The sequence below is a fragment of the Heterocephalus glaber genome, unplaced genomic scaffold (genome assembly GCF_053883595.1).
Source record: "Heterocephalus glaber isolate CG9 unplaced genomic scaffold, H.glaber_assembly_v1.0 deba00001479, whole genome shotgun sequence".
NCBI lineage: Eukaryota > Metazoa > Chordata > Mammalia > Rodentia > Bathyergidae > Heterocephalus > Heterocephalus glaber.
Genome location: NW_028258316.1, coordinates 20,125,417 through 20,148,664, shown reverse-complemented (window position 1 = coordinate 20,148,664; position 23,248 = coordinate 20,125,417). Strand labels below are relative to the sequence as shown.

At 42.3% G+C, this 23,248-nt stretch overlaps 1 protein-coding gene and 1 long non-coding RNA gene across 2 annotated transcripts in view; one reads left to right on the top strand and one right to left on the bottom strand.

Annotated features, from left to right (window-relative positions):
• Window positions 1-8,578, top strand: part of LOC147826114 (uncharacterized) — a 13,437-nt gene extending 4,859 nt beyond the window's left edge. The window contains exons 3-4 of the long non-coding RNA XR_015439867.1: window positions 11-3,901; window positions 7,805-8,578. This is a non-coding gene — a long non-coding RNA (uncharacterized LOC147826114). The remainder of the gene's footprint in view (window positions 1-10; window positions 3,902-7,804) is intronic.
• Tnfsf15 (TNF superfamily member 15) lies at window positions 3,892-23,248 on the bottom strand. Its single transcript, XM_004849493.4, has 4 exons — window positions 22,900-23,248; window positions 10,853-10,895; window positions 9,781-9,828; window positions 3,892-6,000 (listed from the first exon to the last, which is right to left on the bottom strand). Exons 1-4 carry the CDS (start codon window positions 23,131-23,133, stop codon window positions 5,546-5,548), a joined length of 780 nt encoding a protein of 259 aa, XP_004849550.1. The 5' UTR covers window positions 23,134-23,248; the 3' UTR covers window positions 3,892-5,545.

Genomic DNA, 23,248 nt, shown 5'->3' with positions numbered 1-23,248 from the left:
TGACCCTCAGATGGGAAAATTTAATATGACTCAAACTGATATCGACAGAACACCAGTGTAGCTCCAACTCCAGCTCTACACAGTGGAAAGAAATGGGTATGTTGAATCCCTTTGATTTCTGCTGACAGCTTTTTTAAACAAAGCAGCAGATTGAGTGTCAGAGACACACCTGGACCCAATTCTGGTTCCATCTAGTACTTGAGCACTCACTTTGGCTTTTTGTTCTCTTTTTCAGGATTGTTCCTTATGAGATTAAGCCACTGAACTATAGTCTCCTAATTCATACAAGGAGTCCAATAAATTATCTCCTGCTCTCTCTTCCCATCAGCTGACCAGAGTGGTATAACCTGTGGTGTTTCACAATCAATTTTTAAAAATAGGTTTATTATAACCTGTGAAAATCAGTTGCATTCAAGAATATGGAGCACTAGATGTACTTTTAAAATTCCAAGAGGTTTCCCTTAGGTCCTAACAGAAAATAAATGCAGAGATTAACAGAAAGAATTGACTTAATTGCCAAAATCTGTTAGCCTTCAGCGCCAGTTTATTAAGTTACATCTATGAAATACATTAACATATAAAACCTTTCATTTACAGAGATTGGAATTCATGTGGTAGTGCCCGTAGACGTGGGACGCATACCAGTTAATTACATACCCGACAACATACAATATGCATTTTACCTTGGGGTTGTGGCGTTTTAACATAAAACAAAATCAATAAAAGCACATGGGGCTTACCACTAAAATCACATAAACACCTTCATTTGTTCAATCTATATACCCCCGAAACAAAGAGGGGAAAAATATTTTAATGACTTTAAAAATAAAATCATTTAAATTCAGCTACTCTGAATTACATATCCCCTTCTTCCCGCATACATGTTGGGAGAGCCAGACTTGCCTGTCACTGTTCCTCTCAGCTGGCCAGCATCTAGGTGAGTGCTGTTATGTGACAGCTACTCCAAAACAGGTTGAGAGACTGCTGGGCGTGGTGTCAGAGGATGGGAACTCTAGATTCAGTACTCCAACTAGCTACTGTCTGGCCTTGGGCCACTTATGTCATCTTTCTCAGCCTGATTTTCTTCATCTTTGAAGTGATGTAACTTGGAAGAGATAAACTCTGTAGATTATGTCAGCTCTCGAATCCCATGACTTTTCTCTATTGGCCAAGATCTCAGAGTCACTTTGTGTGAACAAGTGAGAAATGACAGCTGCTTATAGACTGGGAACCACTGAGCCCTTGTCAAGGCTGCCAGGCTCTTCAAAAGCAAATAGAATGCACACAAGTCACGTAAAAGATGGTTACACAGTCACAGATTTGGAAAAGACCTCAGAAATCCTTTGGCTCAGTCACTTCTGCCACCTAAATGAAAGAATGGCTTCTACAAACTCTTGTTGATAAGCCCTTGGCTTGAATATCTCCTATGCCTGAGAAATCACTACCTGGAAAGCTTCTATGTGGGAGGAGAAAATCATATGGGTATGAGGCCAAAGAGGCTGGTCCTGGATCCAAAGCTTTTCATTCCCATCTCTTTCCTCTGGGGATACATGGGCAACATCTGTTCTCCCTTCTATATTGCCCCCTGGTATTAGAGGATATTTCTGTCTTTCTTTAATTTTTTGTCTTATTGCATTGGATGGTATTTGTCAAGAATAGAGGAGAATTGAACTAGTCTGGGATTATGAGTTAGGAAGACAGAAATCCAGTTTTAGATCTGCCATCAACCCATTGTGTGGTACAGGACAAGTAACTTCTATTCAGGCTGATATAGTATTTTCTTGTTAAAATAGGGTTATGGAAGAGATGGAAGCAAGTGAATCTCAGAGCTTGGGAAGTGGTGAACAAGGTTATTAGGGTGGGGCCAGGCATGAATGTGTTTGTTCTGAATTACACTCTTACCACTGGTACAAAATGATTCTAGAGTTAAGAGTTCACTGAATTTTCCAAAGGCATAGTTTCCAATATGATACAATGGTATTAATATCCAGGATAATAATGTACACTTAAAGAAAATTCTGCTGAAAATGGAAAAACGATTCCAGCACTTCAGCTTTAAAAGAGCAGGAAATTTGAAGGCAAAAGACATCTGCATGTGTTTTGCAAGGCCCACAGTATAAATAGACCTGTCCTAAAAATTAATCCCCAATGTCACAATCATGGAAACAGGATTGAGTAAGCACTTGAGAAAATACCTTCCAAGAGAATGCTGGCAAAAGCCATGCCTTGTGCATAGTAGGCTAGTTGAACTTTTATCATCCAGAGGGATTATTGACAAGCATAGAGTTGGAATTTCCTCCTGGGTGACATAACTTAGATTGAAATGAAGCCAGGGGTTCTGGAATGCCCTGTTATTGAATTGAACCTGAGATGTTTCAGGAAATGAAAAGATACACTTTTTTTCCCTGTTGTACTTTAGTTAAAAAAAAACAAACTAGAAATTTTAGTAACCTACCGATTCTCTTCTCCCACATAGATCTGAAGCATGCTAAGATCAAAACGTGAGTGACCCATGAATTTTGATCACGTTTTTCGTATTGCTGACAAACATATTTCAAGGTCTCTTGGGTCATCCAAAAAGTTCAAATCTTTTTAAGAATGTTGAAAACCAAACTGGAGACTAGCAAATAACCTCTTGATACTTGTAGTTTAAAGAATGGGTTCCACCATAGGACAGTATCTTTGCTTCTTTTCCCTTATTTACTTCTGAAAAACTGTCCTTGAGTAGCTATTAAACAAAAACACTTAGAGTAAATACACATCACTTTGTTAATGGTACTCCTTCATCAAGTGACACTCGTTTTCACAGTAATAGAACACCCAGGTGCCTCAAGTTAGCTAATGGATTACCTAACACAAACAAAATAAATTAAAAGATCTGGAGACAATGGAGATGCTGAGCAGTTAGAAAGAACAAGTCTAGACTAAGATAATTTACTTCTGTGTCCCCAGGGTGATTAGGTAGTCAGTAAATGTTTGTGGAATTGATCTGAGTTCAGCTTTTTGAGAGACATTTAGCCAGCAAAGCATTTCCCCTTCTAGATTAGGTATTTTTTTAAGGCATGTTCCCTTTCTCCCAAATCCTCAAATACTTCTCATTAGCCCCTAATGATTAGGGGATCATCACATGTTCTTAAAAAGCATTTTTCCACCTTGCTTTCAAAGAGTGCAGTAATGTCCGCTATGGAGGTACTGCCTTCGAGACAGAAGCTCTGACTTGAGTTCTTTTAGGAATGTTTGGCTGTACCTTTTTATACAGAAAAAGATACATTGTTTAAGATTTTAACAAAACCAACAATAAAGACTTGAGCTACATTTTTCAACAAAATAAAGACATCCTAAAGATTTTCCCAATGCCTTCAATGTCTTAGGATATGAGGACATTTCTGTGTTGGATGAACTTCCAAATCCACCAGATCCCCTGTGGGCAGGTTTGAAGGCCATTGGGATAGGCCTCCTTTTAGTGGAGAAAGTGAAAATCCAGCCTCTTCTGTGCAAATCCTTTCCTGTAAGTCTAAGTTGCTTGATGCTCTCATGCACCCTGGAGACAAGTGCAGACAGGACATTTTAATTCCCTTAATGGGATATTAATTTTGATCTTGGAGCCAGGCTAGAGAATGATGTAGCATTCTGAGTTTACCAATACATATTTTTCTCAGGGTGGGTTGAGGGCACATTCTCTTGTCAAGCTAGTTTTGGAGTTAGTGAGAAACCTCTCTTTTCTGCTTTAAGCAAAGGGTAATTCCTCCTTTTGAGATACCCTTTCCCCGTGATCATCTTGGGGCTGCCCACCTTCTTTCAGGCTTCACTTCCTCTATGAAGACTCTGGAGAGCCACGTGGAGGTGACCGCACCCTTCCCTGGGCGCTTATCGAGTGTTGTGCTGTTTTGGGAGGCTGAAGGTAAGGAGCTATTTTCTAACCTAGCAGAGGTCAGAAAATACACTGAGAGTCTCACCCTCTCCACTGAGGAACCTGAAATTAACTTGTCTTAATTGATAGTCAACAAGTATTGATCAAGGACTACTACTACTCCTCAATCAGTCACTATGTTCAGGAATCACAGCACACGTCTCTCTGCCTCTGTAAGTTTCCTGGCAACCAGAGTAAGAGTGATTAAAGGACCAGGTTCACTCTCAGACCCATCTGTAAGGTCTTCCATGCTAGGGAGCATTTATGATAGAGAAGAAGGTACTGGAGGTACTTGGCTATATCACACTCAACTGCTCTCAGACTACACAGAATGCAGAAAGTTAACTTGTTTCATTCCAATGAGCTCATTTGATCCCAGGAATCAAATTGTCGGATTCTTGCTTTACAAACCAGTCAATAGAGGCTAAGGAGAGCAGAACCAGCCCTCCTGCCCTTGATACAGTGGTGCAGGAAAATCAATCTGACCAGAAGACATGAGCCCTCTATAGCACAGTGTCCAGCCTCTCTTCTCAGGAGAAGAACTTGACTGGGATAATTAGCAAATCTACATTCAAATCCCTTTGGATATTTTAAGGGAAAAATACTTGCAAAACACTCAGAATATAAAGTTGCAAATTAAACTTCAAAGCAGACCTATGGAAACTTCTCCAGGTTTGATGATTGACATCTTTTTCCTCTCCAGAGAGTAAGTCCGTGGTTTCTTGTTCAGTTGGTCTGCTTCACTAGAAATGTGTTTTGTGAGTGACCTGTTGGACAGCTTTCCCAGGACAGTGCCAGAAATAACAGTTTTAGATGATAATGTTTTTCAGACTTGAAGTTGTTCTTTGGAGAACATAAGTTGATTGATGTTTAACCAGGAAGCATCAGTGGTTTTTCTAGAAGCTTTGTGTAGAATCTGTCTTGCTCTTCAGTGTCCTCTGGGTTGAACTAGTGTCCAGAATAAGTACCCAAGAAAGCTGTGTTGAATATATGCTATTGCTGTATTTTTGATATGCATGTGGAACTCATGCTTGCTTATTTTGACACCTGTGTACATAATCAAAGGAAAGGTAGCTTTTCTCATAGGCAATATATGGCGTGAAAATCAATTCCTTTTTTGGAGAACATTCATGAAAAGTATCAGCTCTTTTCATTTTTTTAGGCTAGGCTTGAAAGTACATGGAAATACTGATAAAAGATTTTTGCCTCCAGAGGGTTTAAACTATTTTCTTGGACTTTCTGTGGATGCTGTTCAAAGCTTCTGCACAGAAGCAAATTTATGATCAAATTGAATAATAACTGGACTACTGGTGACAAGAGTGTGACAGGAAGGTGTGGGAATATTCTCCTTCAAATCTTGACCTGAGTAGATCATGCATTCACTTGGCAATCATTGTTTAGAGACTCAACACAATACTCTGCCTCTTCTCTTCTGCTTTTTTTCTCAATTAGTATTCTCATCAGGAAAGCATATACAGTGTAAGTCTAAGGGCTATAAATTTCATAGCTAAACCACTCTCCCTGTGGAATACCCCATCCCTGACCCAGAACACTCTTGGCTATAATTGCATATGAATGAAGAGAACGGGGAACCTGGAGGCATGGCTCCTTCATGCAGTAATGTCTGCTTTGCTCCTATAGCAAGAAGGCTCCAAAGAAGGTTTTGTCTTCTTTTGTGTAATCCACCAAAGAGATGTCACTGACATTCACCATCAGCTTGTCCCCTTCCTGCAAGGAGAACATGGCTCCAAGGTACAGGGGCTGGAACCAATTGCTGCTTATTTCACACACTGACTTGGTCCCTGTTAGGAGCTGGGCGGGCTCGGGGTAGCTGTCTGTTACCTTGGTAATGACCACAATGATGGAGTCTGGCTTGTTCTGTTGTCTTCCTGGGCTGATGTTACCACATTCAGAAGTGGTTCCTCGAAAAGTGATCTGGGAGTAAACAAAGTAGTCTCCTGACTCTGGGACGACCAGGAATTTGTTGGTGTAGTTCATCCGGTTCTTGGTGAAGGCCAAGCCTAGTTCATGTTCCCAGTTCAGGGTTGGGAACTGATTTTTCAGGTGCTGTGTAGGAGTTTGTCTCACAACTGCCAATGCAAGAGAGAGGTTTAATGAGCTAAAGTCAGAACCTTTGCATTTTGCTAAAAAGAGTCTTGTGGCAATCTCAAAGGAGAGTAAAAAGATTAAATATGACCAATAGCTAACAGGCGATTGGGGAGGAATGAGGGAAGGGGATTCGTATGTTTGCTTGAAGAGAATGAAAGGCATGTTGTGCAACTGTCCTGGGGAAAATGACTTTGCCTCTCTGAGGCTGAATTTCTGACCTGACAATTTTGAATTTTGCCTGAGTCTTGTGATCCTGGAAAGAATAAAAGTTAAGAATTCCCACCAGTCGTCTGTGTTCTAGAAACTGACTTACTGCCCAGATTGGTTTCTCTACGTAACTTAGATTAGCTCATGGACGTCCCCTTTGGTTTTTTTTTTTTTTTTTGGTACCGGGGATTGAAGTCTGGTCCTTACGCTTGTGCAGCAGGTGGTGCAACCACTGAGCTAAATCCCCGGCCCCCCCTTTGTTTTTGATGATAAGGTGGGGTGCCCCCAGCTCCATTTGTCGCTGCATGCATGATGAGCCTGACTATTCTATCTTCATTGACCAACTGGAACATAATGCTTGTTAACTAAAACTTGGTGAAGCCTCTTTCCTTCTTCCAGGCTCTGGACTTTGTCTGACCCTCAGTGTGAGCAGCCTACAGCCCCTCTCTAGGCTGGGCCAGCCTCAGAATCAAACTTTCTCTGACCCAATCCTGCCACCTTTCATTCCATGTCCCCTCACCTGGTTCTCTCTAGCTTTGTTTACCACTCTCTTTACACTACTCTCTTTATACATATGAAAACCCTTTGGAGTCCACCTTTTGAGTGTGAGGTTGACTTTAGTTTCAGAGTGTTCTTCCTAGTGCTATAGTCCCCTCTCCTATCACAGCACAGCCTGCTCTCCCTAGTCTTGATTCCTCACCTACACATTCAACTGACCTAGGATGGAAAACACTGGGAAAAAAATCTGTGTCTGTATTGAGGGTGAACAGCCTTTTTTCTTTTCATTATTACCTAAACAATACAGTATAACAACCATTTTCATGGCATTTATACTTCATTAGGTAGTAAACATCATCTAGAGTCATTTAAGATATAAGGGAAGATGCAGATCAATTATATGTAAATACTAAGTCATTTTACATAAAGAACTTGAACATCCTAGGTGTGGGTGTCTGCAGGGGCCGTGGAACCAATTCTCCATGGGTACCAACATAAGTATAATCTCTTCCATCCTCTGCCCTCCCCTCCTTCTTAGCAATAATCCTTTTGCACAGGGTCTTTATTTACTAAGTCTGTGTTTGTTCTTTATTTGATATGTCTGGCTGTGGCATTAGGGTGCAGTTCAACTTGGTTGGCTTTGGGACCAACTCTAGGAATTGGAGAAGCACACTTCTAGGTGTGTCTGGGTGGGTCATGGAAATGTGGCTTTGGGATCTATATCTGGTTCCTTGCTCTTTCTGCTCTAGCACTGTTCCTCTGCTCTTCTTCCTGTCTACCACAAAGAATGCAAATCTGTTCCACCTCACCCTTCTGCCATGATGTTTTTGCCTTGGAGCCTAATGACTGTCGATTGAATTCTTTGTGACCATGAGACAAATTAAACCTTTCCTCCTTTAAGTTGTGAGTGGTGGGTATTTTGTCTCAGGGCCAAGAATGATGATTAATACACTTTCCTTAGGAAAAATCAGAGATAATAATACTCATGGAAAAGACTAGAAGATGTGGTATGTGTAAAATCCTTGGCTACTACGAATATCTTTTAAATTACATTCACTTCTACTAGCTTTCTTGTTTCAGACATACTGTAGTCCAAAGAAGACATTTCAGAGAGAGTGAGATGTTCCCTGTCACCACATTCCAATGGTGTGATCCAAACACATGCAGCGATTAATGAAGAATTAACTGGCAGAACATGTTGGAAGCAGAGACTTAGAACATTTTGGAAATTCTTCTTCCACATTCACAGGGCCAAACTACTGTGTAAGTCAATGCAACTGACTTGTGGAATGGGGACGGGATCTGGGCTTTGGGCCACTTGGGCCAACTGCCAACTCTGATTCTGCAACTGCGTAGGTTCATTCTCTTCTCTGAACCCCAGTCTCCTGTCTGTAAGGAGGCAATGAAGCTCTTTCAGAGTCTGATTCTCAAGAGAAAGTGAATGTAACAGACATGGAGATTTGTATCACAATGGCTGGATATAGTTGTATTAAAATTTTCCCCAAATAAATCAGCATCTTTCATTTTGACAAATTAAAAAAACAAGCCTATTTTATTTTATATCTTTTCCTATGCGCCTATGTTTGCATACTCATAATCATATCTTATACGGAACATATTAATGAATGCTTTTGTGAAATGTCTTAGCAGAAGAAAATGAATATAATCAAATTCGATTCAAACCATTAATTTCAAATAAGATAATCTGCAATGAAATGAATAGTTTTCAGAAGAAATAAAAACAACTTGATTTTCTACAACTACTTTTGAAACCCACAGCCATCTTATGATGTGCCAATGCCATAGTTTTGGGATAGGTTATATCTTAAGTAACCATTCAGCAACTGCATACCCAGTAAGTGACCTGAAATCTAGGTCCTGGATTTTCTAAAGAGTCTTTCCCATTGCTGGCTGGACAAGGGTTTCTTTTGCAAGTATAACATTTGTCCCAAATGTATGTGGACTCTTCTGGCTCCCATACTAAGTGACCTCTAGAAAGCTTTGGTGCCATTTTGCAAACTCAATATAAATATTTTTTATTAATGCCCTTTGATTTTTATTAGTGTTAGTCCTTCTTTCTGGATGATGAAGTAATTTTTAAAAAATCTTCAAATGATTCAAAAACAAAATTTATGTTGCCAGACAAGGGAAGCTCTATCGTGCAGTTAGTTACATCAACACAGCAGTAACCAGGAGTAGACAGGAAGTATGTTGCAATGAAAATGGCAGTTTCCAAGAGGCAAACTTGAACTCTTCCACTTCCTAATTATCTGACTCAGGACACACAAATTCAGTTACCCAAACCTCAGTTTCCCCATCTGTGAGTGAGAACAACTATTCCTTATTTCATTGGTCTGATATGTAGATTAAATGATATAATAGAAATAAAATGCTTACTATAGTGCTTGACACTATTAGGACCTCAGCAGTAGATGGATTTCCTCCCCAGTTTCTGTCTCTTGTTCTTAGGAAGAGGGGTGATATCTCCATACTCAGGTGGTTTTTAGGATTTTCCTCCCTGTCCTGTTCAATTTCTCCCATTCTAGACAAGGGGAAGTGATAACAACTTGGCATCTTCCTGGTCTTAAAGTTGACTCAGGACTCACTGTAAACAATCCAAACAATTCTCTCTTGGTTAGATACTAATACAAATATTTTGGGCTCCAAGGATATTCTCCTGCTTGCTTTTAAACTCTTTAGTTTCTCAGTGAGTTTTAAACACACACTTTTGCCTTTGTCTTGCTCTGTTGTCTGGAGTATCAGATGTCTGTGAACTCCAGGTGTTAGATACCTGGAATTTCCACATAAGACCTGGGAAACTAGTGACACTGAGAGATTCCTCTTAATATCTTCACAGTGGAAATTCTTTAGAAACACCTTCCTGAAAGCAAATGTCCAATGACATCATCTTCATTTGGGCCCCGATGGACTGGACAAATTGGCAACACAGGGGAATTTACATCTGTGACCAGATCCAGAATTACCTGAAGCTCACAGGCTGAGCTTTCAGGACCACAGCCAATGAATGGTCTCCTAGATAACACTGCCAGGCTTACCTGTCAGGTGTGCCCTCGGCTTATCTCTGTCATCCCTGAGTGGCATGTCTGTAAGAAAGGAGAAATGAGCTTGCATGAGCCAAAGGCTGGGTGGATGAGGACAGCACGTGGGAATTGCCTGGCACCTGTGATGGGAAGCAAACATTGATCTCTAGTTTGGTTCAGTTTCACTCCTTAGTGTTTTGGGTTGACATGTGGTGCCTGTAGCAAGCACCACTGGGGACAAGGGCAACTCCAGAGAAAGAATCTTGAGTGCAAATGAGCCTTTGCCCCTAACTTGGGGTAAGTTATGCAGCCTGAGAGTCTGTTTCATCATCTCTAAGATGGGCACAACAATCTCAGCATGACTGGAGAATGTTCAACATGACTCTTGTGCATAGTCAGTGCTCAGTGAGGAACAGCTGCTCCTTTGCTCAAGCTACTCCCATGAAAGCTAGTTGGCCTTTGCCTTCCTCCTGGTCCCTTTATTTATGTTTACTAAGAAGTATGGAGAAATGGGATGGGGAGTGGGTGGGATCATTCTGGAGCTATATTAACTTGACAGGTCTTTCTGGGCCTTTCTTCCTCCATTGGTTCTTGAGATACCTTAGAATTTCCCGTTGGTTCTCAAAGATGATTATATTGAATTAAGTGTGTTCTAACTGCAGTGATGAAGATAATGTTTATTGTTGATAATCCATTAAAACCCCCCCAAATCTATTGTGTACTTCTGATGTGTTAGGCATTGTTTTCATCCTTTTATGGGAATTAACTAATTTAATTCACAGTGACTCTGTCAAGGGAGTACTATTATAACCATTTTTAGAGGTGACTAACAGGAGATAGAGACAGGTAAGTCATTTTTCCACAGGTCACATTGCTAGTAAATTCCAGAGCATCAGAGCCAGGCCATGCACTTGGCCATGGCCTCCTTTATCTTCTTTGTGATGAAGGAGGAGCCTTAAATGTTCCTCTAAGTTTATGTCCCAAGCTTGAGGGACATAGAAGCCCATCTCCAAAACTCCTACATACCAAAACTATTAGAAATGGTCTTGTCCCTCACAATAAAAGCATCAAAGATAAACACACTTACATGCTCGCTGATGTGAAGGCCCAAACCTCTGTCCTTTTACAGCCTGTTGAGGAAAAAAAAGATATGGTTCAGACCACCTGTGGTGCCCCAAGTAGCTGCCCAGCTGCTTATAACGCAGGTAAGATTGAGATGGTGCTGCTGCTGGCCTGAGTCCTCTGCCATGAGTGCAGTAGCATGAGAATATTTTGGTCAATGAGACTCTTGCACCCCGGCTCCCCATGTTCTTCTAGGACTCCCTGACCCCAGCCTTTCTGTCTCCGATGCTTGTTTCTGGATCTGAGCTTTGAAGTTCTGTCCTGAGTGCTGTTCCTCTTCTATTTGAGGGGACCTCAGTGAATTGTCATTGCTTATTTGAACAAATAATGATACTTGCTGTATTTTCTTTTTGACATTAAAATTTGAAAATTGGAATGATTCTTAAAAAATAAGAAAAAGAAATAATGACCATGTTCCCCTTGTCATCAACCTCACCACAATTTTGCCCCATCTCTGTGAATATATGAGGGAATATTCATTATTGTAATCCCAGCTGGTGAGTCATTTCAGATACCATTCCACAGTACAGTAGAAAAGTAACTTTCTTGATGGCAGACAGACCCTCACTGAACTGTGGTTCCATCATTTATGAACAATATGATTTTGAGAAAGACACTCTGAGAAAGACTCTCTGAGCTTTGGTGTCCCCATTTGTAAAATGAGAAATAATAATCCTAGCCCTAAATGATCTGTAGGGTTAAATCAGAAATTGGATGAGTCAGTGCAAATAACACTTGGAAAATGAGAGAACCACCATTCATGAAGCTTGGGGGAAAAAAAAACCCATGCTCTTATCTTAGGATAATATCACCTACTTACATTTTACAAGGGTTTTGTAAAAAACTTTCTCTAATATGATTTTGACTCAATCCAGTCTTCAGAATTGGTTCTTGTAATTAATTACACAGCTCCCACTAACAGGTGACCCTCCTGCCACCATGAACACTTGATCTATTTTATATTATATGTGTATGCGGTGTGTTTGTGAGTGAGATTGTGTGTCTGGGTTCGTGTGAGGGAGTAGACTCAGCAGAAAAGGGTGTAAATAGTGTCTGTGTCTGTGTGGTGTGATGTTGTGTGCAGGGATGGCCCTGGGCAGTCACGTGGATGTCACTTGTATGCCCCTATTGAGTCCAGCTCTGTGAGCAGGTCTGTGATCACGGTAATCCCGTAGCATCCACACCTCACACTCTTTTTGCTCTCGGGCTTCCTGTCTTGACCTCTGCTGGAAGCTCTTTTGTGGGTGGAAATCAAACCTTGCCTTTGAATGATTAATTGACTGCATTGTTTCTTCAGGTCACTTCCACGTGCTTCCAAAATCTGTCACTGCCATCGCTTTCCTTTAGTTCCCAGACCTGAAACATGATTCTTTCTTCGTCCACAAACTCCAGGTTTGTCATTTCTCTTTTACAGTGCTCTCACTTTTGCATCCACGCCAGGCCTTGCCCACTGCTCTCCTGGATTCTGTTAACAGCTTCCCACAGGTCTCCATGCCTCTGGCCCCTTCCTTTCTCTCATCTATCTCCTACCTTCTTCTGAGTACTTTTTCTAAAGCATCACTTTATCAAGACACCTCTCTGCTCATAGGCCTTCAGTAGCTCCCATGGCCTTCATGCCACAGACCTATCTTGTCTTGACATTCAAAGTCCCAATTTACCACCTCAGTTTCTTACCCAGTATTCACCCCTCTCAGAGCCTCTGTTTCCCAGCCATAACAGGCAACCACAGTGCATGATTCACCAGACTTAAAAATGCAGAAAGTGTAGCTACTATTTAATGAATGAGTAGTGACACTGCTATGCTAAGACTTTCATAGGCATCATCTCCTTCAGCTTCAGGACAACATGTAAGGGAGTGCTATTCATATTTCTGTACTGACAATGGGGCTCAGGGCAGATAAACAACTGCTTAATACCCTGGCAAGTGGAGGAGTAGGATTTTTTTTCCCCATTAACTTTATTGGTACATTTTAGGTATAAAATACAGTTACATTCATCATTGGGATCTTGTACCATTACATGAGTATCTTGGTTCTTATTTTTTTTCCCATTCCCTTGCCCTCCCTTCACCCCCTCCACCCTTTCTTATTTGTAAAGACCTTGTTTCCATTTTTTTTCCTCTTCTCATATTTTTTCCTTTCCCTTTTTTCCCTTCCCCTACCCCTCCCAATTACCCTGCTCTTTTAGACCTTTTCTTCCTGTTACACGATATCAGTTATACATTTTTAAAATTACAATATTAAGATCTAGGAGACATTCCCACAGATTTTACAGAATTTAAAAGGATATAGAAAGCATACTACAAAAATCTTTTTTGAAATAAATTTGACAACTTCTAAGAAGTACCTTGGAAGACAAATTAATGAAACTAACTCTGGAGGAGATATAAAATTGAATAGCTAGTAAAGAAAGTATATTCCTAGCTTGAAAAACCTACCTATATGACAACAGCAGGCTCATATACATTTTAACTGTTAAATTATATCAAACAAAGCAGAAAAAAGAAGGAACACTTCTACCCTCATTTTAGGAACTCAACATTGTGCTAATCCTAAAACTGGATAAAGATAATAGAAGAAAAATGTATGAACATAGATAGAAATTTATTTAACAAAACAAACTATTAGAAGTCAGATGTGGCAGGATGTAGAAAGTGGTTTTGTTATAGGGATGGTAGTGTTGGTTCAGCATTGGAAGATCCACCCCCAAAAGTCATCATTTTAACAGAGGAAAGGAAAAAGCCATATGATCCTGTCACTAGTTGGAGAAAAAGTATTGGACTAAATTCTACAGCTGTTCATGGTAAAAGCTATCAGGAGACTAGAAGTAGAACAGAACCTTCTCAACAGATTAAAGACATGTAAGAAGAGTAGGATTTTAACTCAGATCAGGTGAGTACAGAATCCCAAGCTCTAAGCCACTGTGCCCTTCAGCTTTTGGACAAACTCCTCATCTGATGAGATAGAAGCTAAGTACCAGCAATTCCGTGCACTGTGATAGTAAGCCCAAAGTTCAGAAGAGAGAGACCTGGCCCAGAAGTGGGAGAATCCAGGGAAATTACCCTGAACTGAATCTTACATTTCCTGCAGATATTAGCCAAGTGATAAAAGAGGTAATGACTGTTCCAAACAAGGCCAACAGCTTGTGCAAGTGTGAGGAGGTCAACAGAGCATGGGGCAACTAGAAAACTGAAGCTTTCTGCTACCAAATGAGTTCATCATGTGCACTTAGTGTAGGGGCATGAGCACAGTGGTCTTTGAAATATCTAAACCTGTTTGTACCACATAGTAACAGCAACCCCTACGTGAGCTTACTCTCTCGCCTGTTGCCTGACTTACTTACAGAGCTGATGAAAGAATTAGCCCTTTGCTAAGGCAGAAAACTGAAGGTGGAGTTTTCAGAAAGAATTAAGGGGATCTCAACTGCATTCCCTGGTATAAGAAAGAGTTCCTTCTTGGCTGCCTTTCTTTGACTTCATTTAATTCTCTGTTGAGAATCTGAAATATCCTTGGCTAAGTAGACACTCAACTGTAAGTCCGGAGCATTCCTTTTTGACTGGGAATCTCATTGTCATTAGCATTGCTCTGTTGGATTCTATTACTTGGGCACACATTTTATTTTCATATTTGGATGGATGTGTGTGGATTTCAGTGTCCCAGAGTGCCACCAGACATCTGGAGGCTGCGCCAACGCCTGTTGGTGGATGATGAAAACCACAGCATCCCCAAAGTCTCTACAAAGAACATCAGTTGGGACTCCCTCTCCAAGACTTGTTGTTTTCCACTGCTGCTTCTTTTAATAGGACTCTTTCTGTCACGGGAGGAAGATTACTGTGACAGGAAGCAGGAAAGGAGGAGGAGGAGATTTGAGAAGATGACACAGTAGCTTATTTGCAGGAACTTTTATGTACTTCAACAGTTCCAGGTCTTACTCTTGAGATGCTTGCTGATAACACCAGGCAAATGAAATGTTTTATTGTCCTCCATCCCTGCCTCATCTCCATTACTTCTGGGTTATTCTCTGGGAGCAAGGTGATAGTGGTTTCTAGGGGTGGTGGTCAATATAATTTTTTTTTTTGGTACTGGGGATCGAACTCGGGTCCTTGTGCTTGCACAGCAGGCAGCGAAACCACTGAGCTAAATCCCCAGCCCCAGGTCAATGTAATATTGATATCCACATCTGAATAGGCATAGGACCCAGGAGCATTTCCAATAGAAGAATGAAGTTCACTCCACAGACATGCCTTCTCAAATCACTGGCTGAGAACCAGGATTCAGTTTTATTCCATTTTTGTGTGGTTATCACTGTTCTCTCTGTAGTGGAACTTACTGGGGGACTGGTCTGTCTGTTTTTTTCACCACTGTATTCCCAGGGTCTAGGACAGTGCCTGGCACTTTGGCTGGAGTACCCAATGGGCAAAATCTGCAGCTTCTCAAGCACCAGAAAGATAAAGGCAGAAAAGAGAGCAGGAGATGGGGTAAAGTATATGGTCAGTGACTTTGGTCTGAGTTTGCCAATCTAGAAATTTAGGGGAGATATTTTTATTTATATGAAGATATTTTAAGTACACAGAGGGGGTGAACATAATCTTTTGGTACTAGGCCTCCAAAGGCCTTCATCAGGCTTTGTGTGGAACATAATCATGGGTATTTATTGAGAGTTTCAAGGCCAGGCCAGGAGCCAAAGTCAGAAGAGACAAGTGTGTATACCCATGGGCATACATCTTAGTGGGATGATAAGATGTCTGTGACCACTGGTGTATGTTAGGCCTAGCAACACAAAGTGGGGCATCTTCTTCCCCACTCCCTTACTTCCTATAGGTCAGAGAACTTTCACTGTTATTTAATTTTCTTACTTTTTTTTTTTTCTGTTCACTGGTGATCCCTGACTCAAACTGACCATGTCCTCTTACTACAGGCATTTGTGAAATTACTCAATCCTTCAAACTGGAAAGAGGAAGAGGTGGACAGAAGGAGACAACTGCTATCTAGTTGAGTGCGTCCTGGTTGCTAGGTCCTGCACTGAGCTGGAATATGTGAGCTCCATTTCATACTGCAGCTATGTCTGGGGGGGGTGGGGTGTCAGCATCACCCTTTTATAGTCTGCAGGAGCCTTTATAACAGGGGCTTAAATAGATTATACAACTGCTCAAGGTCAAAGATAAATATAGGACCTGGGAGCTGAACCTTTGGGCCAAGTACAGACTTGTGCATATCAGGAGCTCCATAAGCATTAACAGAGAACACAACAAATGAATGAGCTTGCAATGAGATGTTCTTTGAGACATCCTGGCATTTTCCCAGACTCCTTAAGTCTATTTTAACTAATGATTCACTTAGCCATTTCTCCTATATTCTGCAGCCACTCCCTCTATCTATCCATAAACAAGAAGAGATACTCAATTCTTGCTGTCATAAATGCCGCAATCACAAAAGCAGAAATGTTTTATGATCCACAACATCCTCTTGCACTTCTAGTAGAAATATGCAGACATTTGCCTCTTTGTCACTACATTTGGCTTCTCCCTGCTTATTCTTTCATAAGCATGACTTCAACCTGGAAATATATCCTCAGGTCATTTCATTTTACCCTCCTTCCGGGAGCCCTGGACAGGGCTGTCCATGCCACACTCAACATGGCACAGAGTAAAGCTGATGGTGTTTGTAGCCTAGCAAATTTGAAGATCCCAGCTCTGTTATTTCCTGATGACAGTTTTGGGCATGTCAGCTAATCTCTGTGACACTCAGTTTTCTCATCAGTAAGATTCCACAATAATTCTTTCCTCCTGCAGCTATTAGGCTGGCTCAGAAAGACCACACAAATAAAGTGGGTATCCAGTTCAATTCCCATCTATTTTTGGACACCATAAATGCTTATGCTATGTTTTATTGGTTCTGTCCATCCCTCTCTTTGGTCTTATGACTTCAGTTGTAAATGAAAGAATCTTTGTATCTCTTCATGACAAACAGCAAATTCTAGGATCCTTCAGGACCTCTGGTGGCTTCCCTCTTTCCTCAAAGACAGACATTCCATAGGCTTCTGCAGTTCATAGTTTGCTTTTGATCTCTTGCTCTTTCAGAATGGAAAAGTGTCGAGGGAATAGGTATTAGTCTATTTCCACCCCATTTCAAATCCTCAACTTGTTGTTGCTGCTAGTTTCTGGGTCTGGTTAAGGAGTTTCTGTGCATGTCTGGGGTTCATACCCACAGCTGGCTCTCCTTTCTTTTTTCTTTCTTTTTTTCCTTCCATACCAGGGATTGAACTCAGGACCTTGTGCTTGCCAGGCAGGCGTGGCACCACTGAGCTACATCCCCCACCAGCCCTGGCTCTCCTTTCTTCTTTTGCACTCTGCGGTATGCCTTCACTACCTATTTCTGGCTTCCCTGCCCTTTGCTCTCAGGTACTCTTTGCTCTCAGCTGCCCTTTGCTTTCAGCTGCCTGTTGCTCTCAAGGAGTCTGCTTCCCTTCTAGGTGTGGTGGGGCTTGCTGAAGCTACAACAGGGGCACTCTAGGAAGGAATCAGTGAGTTGCAAGTTACATTGTACTTTTATCTCAACTGTCTGTTTCTCTCAGACAGCACTGAAAAGGGTCATTGTTTCTTTCCCACAAAAGAAAACAGGGCTGGGGATTTAGCTCAGTGGTTTCACCGCCTGCTGCACAAGCGCAAAGACTAGAGTTTGATCCCCGGCACCAAAAAAAAAAAAAAAAAAAAAAAAAAACCCAGAAAAGAAAACAACTTGAATGAGATAAAAAGTCTCATTCAAAGTGGCCTGGGCAAGGAGATGGGGTCTGCTGAACATCAGCAGCTTTCTGAATGTCTTGAAGAATTCTCCCCCAGTGTATGGAGAAAGTTCATATCTCTTCTGCTTAGGGGCAGTGACTCTAAGGCTCAAGGAAGTCTGCTACTTTGACCATCTCTTTATCCTTCTTTCCATCCAGAAAACACTGAGTGAGTGCCTTCTGTGTGCTAGGCATAGCAAGTTGCCCTTGGAGGAAGAAAGAGTATTAGCGTTTACTGAGCACTTACTATATGCTAAGCTTTTCAAAGTTAAATCCTCATGATCACCCCAAGAGGTGGATGAGCACAGTGATTAGGAGGAATAGGTATGGTGGGGTTGAATCCATGTCACATTCCTTATCTGTATGACTTTGGGCATACTGATTAATTTCTCTAACCTCCAGTTTCATCATCTCTAAAATGGAGATAATAGTAGAATTTGCTTATTGTTTAATTTCAAGGGCTAACTAAGATGATGTGGGTAGGAAAAAGAGCAAACATGTGTTACCTGTTGTATGTGCTGGATATCGTGCTGAGTGCTTTATAGGTGTGATTTCTCAAAACCTTAACTATGGAAAAGTCATGTGTGGTATCTGCTGTATAAGTGATTAAGGCCATAGCCATGTTGGATGGAGCCATGACTTTCCCCGGGTCTGTGTGGCTCTGAAGCCCGAGCTGTCATCACCATGGGGTCCTATTCATCTGTGTAGAGATCAGGGGAGTCTCAGAGATGCTTGTGGGGCAAGAGGTGTGCAGGGTACAAAGGTCAGGAGCTTTGCAGGGGTTTTCAGGGGATGGTGGAAGTGAGATAGGAGGGAGCCAAGGAGAATGTGGGGCAAATGTAGGATAATAATTCCTGAAGCAGGACCTGGAAGGGAAGGACAGAGACAGGCAGTGGTGCAGCCCCGGGCAGGAGGGCCTCTAAAGGCATCCCCAACAATTCACAGCACAGAACCGGATGGCCACTGTGTGCCAGGCTGGGGCCAACCAAGGTCAGTGTGCCTTGCTCTACCAGGAAAGTGGAGGCCTGGCTTCAGGCACCTGTAGGCCAGCGTGAAGCCTATGGATCCATCTCCGGGGCAGTGGAAGTCACTAGAGAGCCCAAAGATGCCCAGTAGTCAAGTGGTCAGGTGCATCTGGGTGAAGAATGCATGGGGGCAGGGAGTGGTAGTGGGGCAGGATTGGGTGGGGAAGGAGGCATGGAGAAAGTCTGAAAATATCAGAGATCAAAAATAATCACCTACAGTGTCCAAACCAGCCCTCTGGCCTGGTGATGGCAGATTCCAGAGCAGGTGAAGTTATTGCCTGTGATATAACTTCCTTGAGCAGGGAAGTTCCTGCTTGTAATGGTGATAACTGCTACCATTTATTAATTTCCACCCCTCTGTCAGACATCTTAAATACTAATTTCTAATTGTAAATAAACTGAGGCTCTGGGAGGTGAGGTAATAGTTTAAGCAGTGGTAAGGCCAGAATTCAAACAAATGTGAGCTTTTGACCCACCATCTTTCCAAGATACAAATTTGCTTAATATCCTCCCTAAAGGGGTGAAAATATTTGACCATCTCTGACTTTTTTCATAGGTAAAACATACATTTTTGTACAAGATATCACATATTTATGAATGTGTCCTCTTCCTTGAGGTCTAGAGCCCCAGTTCTTCTATCTCATCACTACAAAGAGTGTCCAATTTCTGACACTTCTGTGCCTTTATGAACACATTCATATGTGGGACTTCATTCATAAAAATGAAGTGTACCCCATTATGTTGGCTGTGATGCAATTGCTTGTCTTCCCTCAATTTGTGTATAATGAGTGGTGTCTGTTTGCTTGCATAAGAAGGTGATTTCTTCCTGTCTTTTCAATATAACAGAGAGCCTGTGATGCACATCACATCTTGGCTTAAGGTTTATTTAACAACAAAAGTATTTTATTTCTCTTCTATCTTTGCAGCAGAGAGGATTTCTGGACTGGAAGATTTTGTGTTAAATTATACTCTTGTAACATGAGCACGCCCAGCTACCTCTTTGATATTGACTTAACTTTCTGGGAAGATATAGACAGCTCTAACTTCCTTCAGGACAGGAGTCGTGGGTGCATGATTCTGGGGGGGACATAGATTTGGCATGGAAAGCTCCAGGCTGGGGCTGACAGGAGTTGCTGAGAATAGCTGTGGTTACTTTCTCCATGGGATTGCTAACATCATTCTTCCCCTAGTGTGGCAGTGGCAGCCTGGCAGGAGTCAGATCACCTGGTTTCAGATCTTGGTTCTGCTACTGAATAGAGGTATAAGCTTGGACAAATATTTTTAGCTTTCTAAGCCTCAGTCTAGCTGTTTGCAAAAGATTGGCTTAGGCTGGATTCTTCCAATGACCTGTGATTGTCCTACTGGCTTTCTTTGTAAGGGAGTCCTGTGACTAGACTTCAGGGACAGCTTTCTTGCCACAGGTACCTTCCTTCCCTCCTCCAGGAAGTCTTCCATGAACCATTCCTACTTCCAAGACTGGGTTAGGAGAATACTGGAACTCCTCAGTACCTCCACCCTGAAATAGCGGTTTCCTGATCTGTCTCACGCATCAGACCTCAAGCTCCCTGAGGGTCCAGACCAAGTTCCCTTGGTAGTTGGCACGAGACACAGAGTGGTGACAACCTCACAGTAGCTCTCCCATGTTCTGAATGCACACAGCACTCCTGCACAAAACTGCCACCTATTGACAAAACTGCCACCTATTGACAAAACTGCCACCTATTGACATTAATGCCCACTTCTGGTAGAAGAGGAAATAGGCTCAAAGAAGAGAAGCCACAAGCCTATCTTCCCAAGGCCAGACGTATCTAAGAGCCAAATGCTGGGATGGAGCCCAAGGCCCTCACTCTGAGCTCCATCCCCGGCCCATTTGAAACATTTTAATTCTGAGACAAAGTCTCACTAAGTCACTAAATTGCCCAGGTTGGGCTTGAACTTGTGCTCCTCCTATCTCAGCCTACTAGGATAACAGGAACACAACACCCTGCCCACCTGGTTTTCCGTTTTGAATGCTCCTTCCCCACCCCAGCAGATCCCTCCAGATCCACTCTCTGCCCTTCTCAGCCCTGCTCTGCCTGGCCAGGCTGACTTCTGGGCCTGGCTGCTTGCTGGCATCTTTGTGGCCTGGCTCCCAGTTGAGCCTGGTTAGAGGGATCAGGGTTAGCTGGGCGGGGACAGTGCCAGTCTTCCCTGCCTCCTGTGGTTCTTTCCACACCTTTCTTTGCTGAGTTCTTCACCCTCAGGGAGGCCTCTCCTAGGCTCCCATTCTTCCTGGGCTCCTCTGAGATGTCACTGGCCCCTCATGGCAAGGGATGGTCAGTAGCTGGCTTCCTGCTCCTACCCCTGAATGCTTTCAGTGCTTTGCTGTCTTCCAGTTTGTGCATCTTGGCAAACAAGCTCTTCTTCAAATGTCATTCTTTCTCTTCTTTAAGTGTTCTTCTCGTTTATGCTCTCTTCTTGAGTGTCTAGCTGCTTCTTTTCAGGATCTTGATTGCTACCCACGCCCCAGCCTCAGCCCTATTTCTCTGTCTCTCTATTCTGATGCACTGAGAGTTCCATAGCCTAGTCAAAGGACAGCCCCAAATGTCTCCACATGTTCCCTCATGAGGAAGTTGGTTTTCCTACAGTGGGGTGCCTAGCATTAGCCTGTTCATTCCTCAAGCACTTAAGTTGGGCAGGCACAGGGATAGGCTTTGGAGTGCTATAAAGACATTCAGGGTTCCCATCTAATGATACCTCCCTTCCTTAGATTGTGGTGTCCACTCATGGTCTACTAAATGGACAGAAACCTTCACTGGCTTCTGCTGGCATGGGGGACTCTCAGACATCATCCTAGGGATCCCAACACATTTTGGGGTTCCCTTCAGAACCCAGGAGTGCACAGGCTGCTGGAGGCCTCTCAGCGCCTCAGCCAAGAACACCCGTCTCCTTCTGCCTGAAGAGGGACAGCATCCCCACGTGCCTACTTCCTTCTTGTGGAAACCAGCTGTGGGGTGGTCTTGCGGATTCACCTCTCACATCAGCAGCATTTCCAGGTTGTGTGCATATTTCTACATTTTATGAGCGATGTCCAGTTGCCAAGATTGCAGCTGTCTGTAGCCCTAATGGGGCTACGAGAGCCACACATTAGCCTTGCTTTCCCTCTGCTTGGGAGCTGGCCAGGATTGCTTACAGTCTGGCTTCCTGATGAAACCAATGATTTTTTCCTTTAGATTTTAATCTTTTGGATTGAAATTCAATCAAAATTATGCAGGAGCATTTAGAAAATTACTTAAATAACTTTAAAAAAATGCTTTTAGGCCCTTTTGTTGATGTTCCTACTCCTGAACTGTAAGTTTTCTCCTTGACACCTGTATCCTTAAATCCCTCACCACTGGTTTTGCTAAACCCTACATCCCTTTTTTGGCTAACCTCTTCCCAGCCTTAGCAAGATCTCAGAGTTAGACAATCAAGCAGAAGGTTCTTTATTATTGAAAAATAATATCTCCAAAAGAATTAAGATGTGTTATGTACATGTACCAACTCACTGCTAGGAATGTAATCATTATGTACTGCAAACATGTACTAATAAAAAAATAAAAATGGAAAGAAAAGGGAAATCAATATTTCTAAACCAAAGAAAGGAAACTGGTTAAATAAAATATAGCACATACATATAGGAATATATGTTACCCATATCATCATACAGCTGTGAATTTATTAACGTATAAATAAAATCATAATATATTATGAAACTCAGCATGACATTTTATTAAAATAATATAGAAGTATACACTCCAAACTGTTAATAGTTGTTCTCTCTAAACATTTATGAGTAATGATGATTTTCTTCATTACTTAATCTGTGACTTTTTTTCAATGATCATGTGTCAGTTATGTAATTTAAATTTTTTTCATAGAAAAGAAATGTTCCGAAATTGTGAGTACACTAGGATTATAATTCTCTAAAAAAATTCTCTAAAATTCGCTAAAAAATAATTCTCGAAAAATAACTTAAAGTTATTCCAATATCAACATTGAAAGGACAATTCATTCCCTGAAGTATGGAAATACTGAGGAGAACTCACTGATCCCCGCTCCCCAGTCCGTGTTTCCTTTGCAAGTCAAGTAAGGACCGTGATGTCCCAAGGGCTCTGGCCAAAGCTGGAGTAGGGGCTGTGGCCGGCAGAGTCGGCGGAGGAGGCTCAGGTGGAGAGGAGCTGCTTACCTGCTGGAACTGTACGCAGTCATCGCCTTGGGCCCAGAGCTGGCTGACCAGCAGGTAGGCTGTGAGCGCCGTGAGGATGGGGAGCGACACCAGGCAGCAGGTGAGAAGGCAGCACACGCTGCTGCTCCTGGCTCCCAGCCTGGCTCTGGCCTTGGGCCCACGACCACAACCCTTCTTGGACAGCATTTCCATGCTGGCTGCCTCCCCAAAGCCCAGCTCCAGGTCATCTGCCATGCTGCTGCTGTCTTGGAGGTGCCTGTGACTTGGCCTTGTCAGAGATCCCCATTAAATAGGGGAGAACCTTGCACAGTGGGCGAGTTAATCACTCTGCCTTCTCCTCCCCTTTCCC

Bases quoted from the DNA above. Each gene is read 5' to 3' on its own strand.
- Tnfsf15 (XM_004849493.4), bottom strand. From the start codon at position 23,133: ATGGCAGATGACCTGGAGCTGGGCTTTGGGGAGGCAGCCAGCATGGAA. The intron at 10,896-22,899 runs GTAAGCAGCTCC...TTTCCTCAACAG, and splicing joins ACTGCGTACAGTTCCAGCAG to GCTGTAAAAGGACAGAGGTT. The intron at 6,001-9,780 runs GTAAGCCTGGCA...TTGCATTGGCAG, and splicing joins GCCGAGGGCACACCTGACAG to TTGTGAGACAAACTCCTACA.